Source organism: Trypanosoma equiperdum, assembly GCF_001457755.1.
Source record: "Trypanosoma equiperdum strain OVI genome assembly, contig: ctg_2013, whole genome shotgun sequence".
In the NCBI taxonomy this organism is placed as follows: Eukaryota; Euglenozoa; class Kinetoplastea; order Trypanosomatida; family Trypanosomatidae; genus Trypanosoma; species Trypanosoma equiperdum.
In genome coordinates, this window is record NW_027124076.1 from 14,092 (window position 1) to 14,533 (window position 442).

A 442-nucleotide genomic window follows, 5' to 3' on the forward strand; every position below is an offset into this window, starting at 1 on the left:
CTCTCCCCCCGGTTTCTAACCACCTTTACCATTGTTTTTACCACTTCTATTGTTACAGCCCATACATTGAGTATTAACAAAGACTTTTCTTATAATATTCGTATATACACACACTCACCACTCTTCTATCTTTACTATTTTTATAGTATTACCTAAATATTCATAAAATAATGAAAATAAAAGGATAAATTGAAATTAGAATAGCATTAATTTTTAATGCACTATCACCTCGCTACTTTGCATATACAGGCCACTACGATACAAAAAAATTTCACTAACCTTCACAATTTAACTAAGAGATGTTAAAATATAGAAAGTTCTCGTAAATTATAAAAATCATTAAAATAGTAAATTCATAAAAGGAGCGGCCATAAGGGAGAATTTTTTGTTTAGGAGAAAACTACTATTTAGATACTTTTCCGTATCCTTGTCATCTTCATTA

General features: G+C 29.0%; 1 pseudogene across 1 annotated transcript in view; it reads right to left on the reverse strand.

The window, feature by feature from the left end:
- Positions 1-339: 339 nt before the first annotated feature.
- TEOVI_000820000:pseudogene overlaps positions 340-442 on the reverse strand; it is a 1,430-nt pseudogene continuing 1,327 nt past the window's right edge. The window contains exon 2 of the mRNA in view: positions 340-442. This exon is cut by the window's right edge and continues 1,073 nt beyond it. Within this exon, the coding sequence occupies positions 340-442 (103 nt within the window).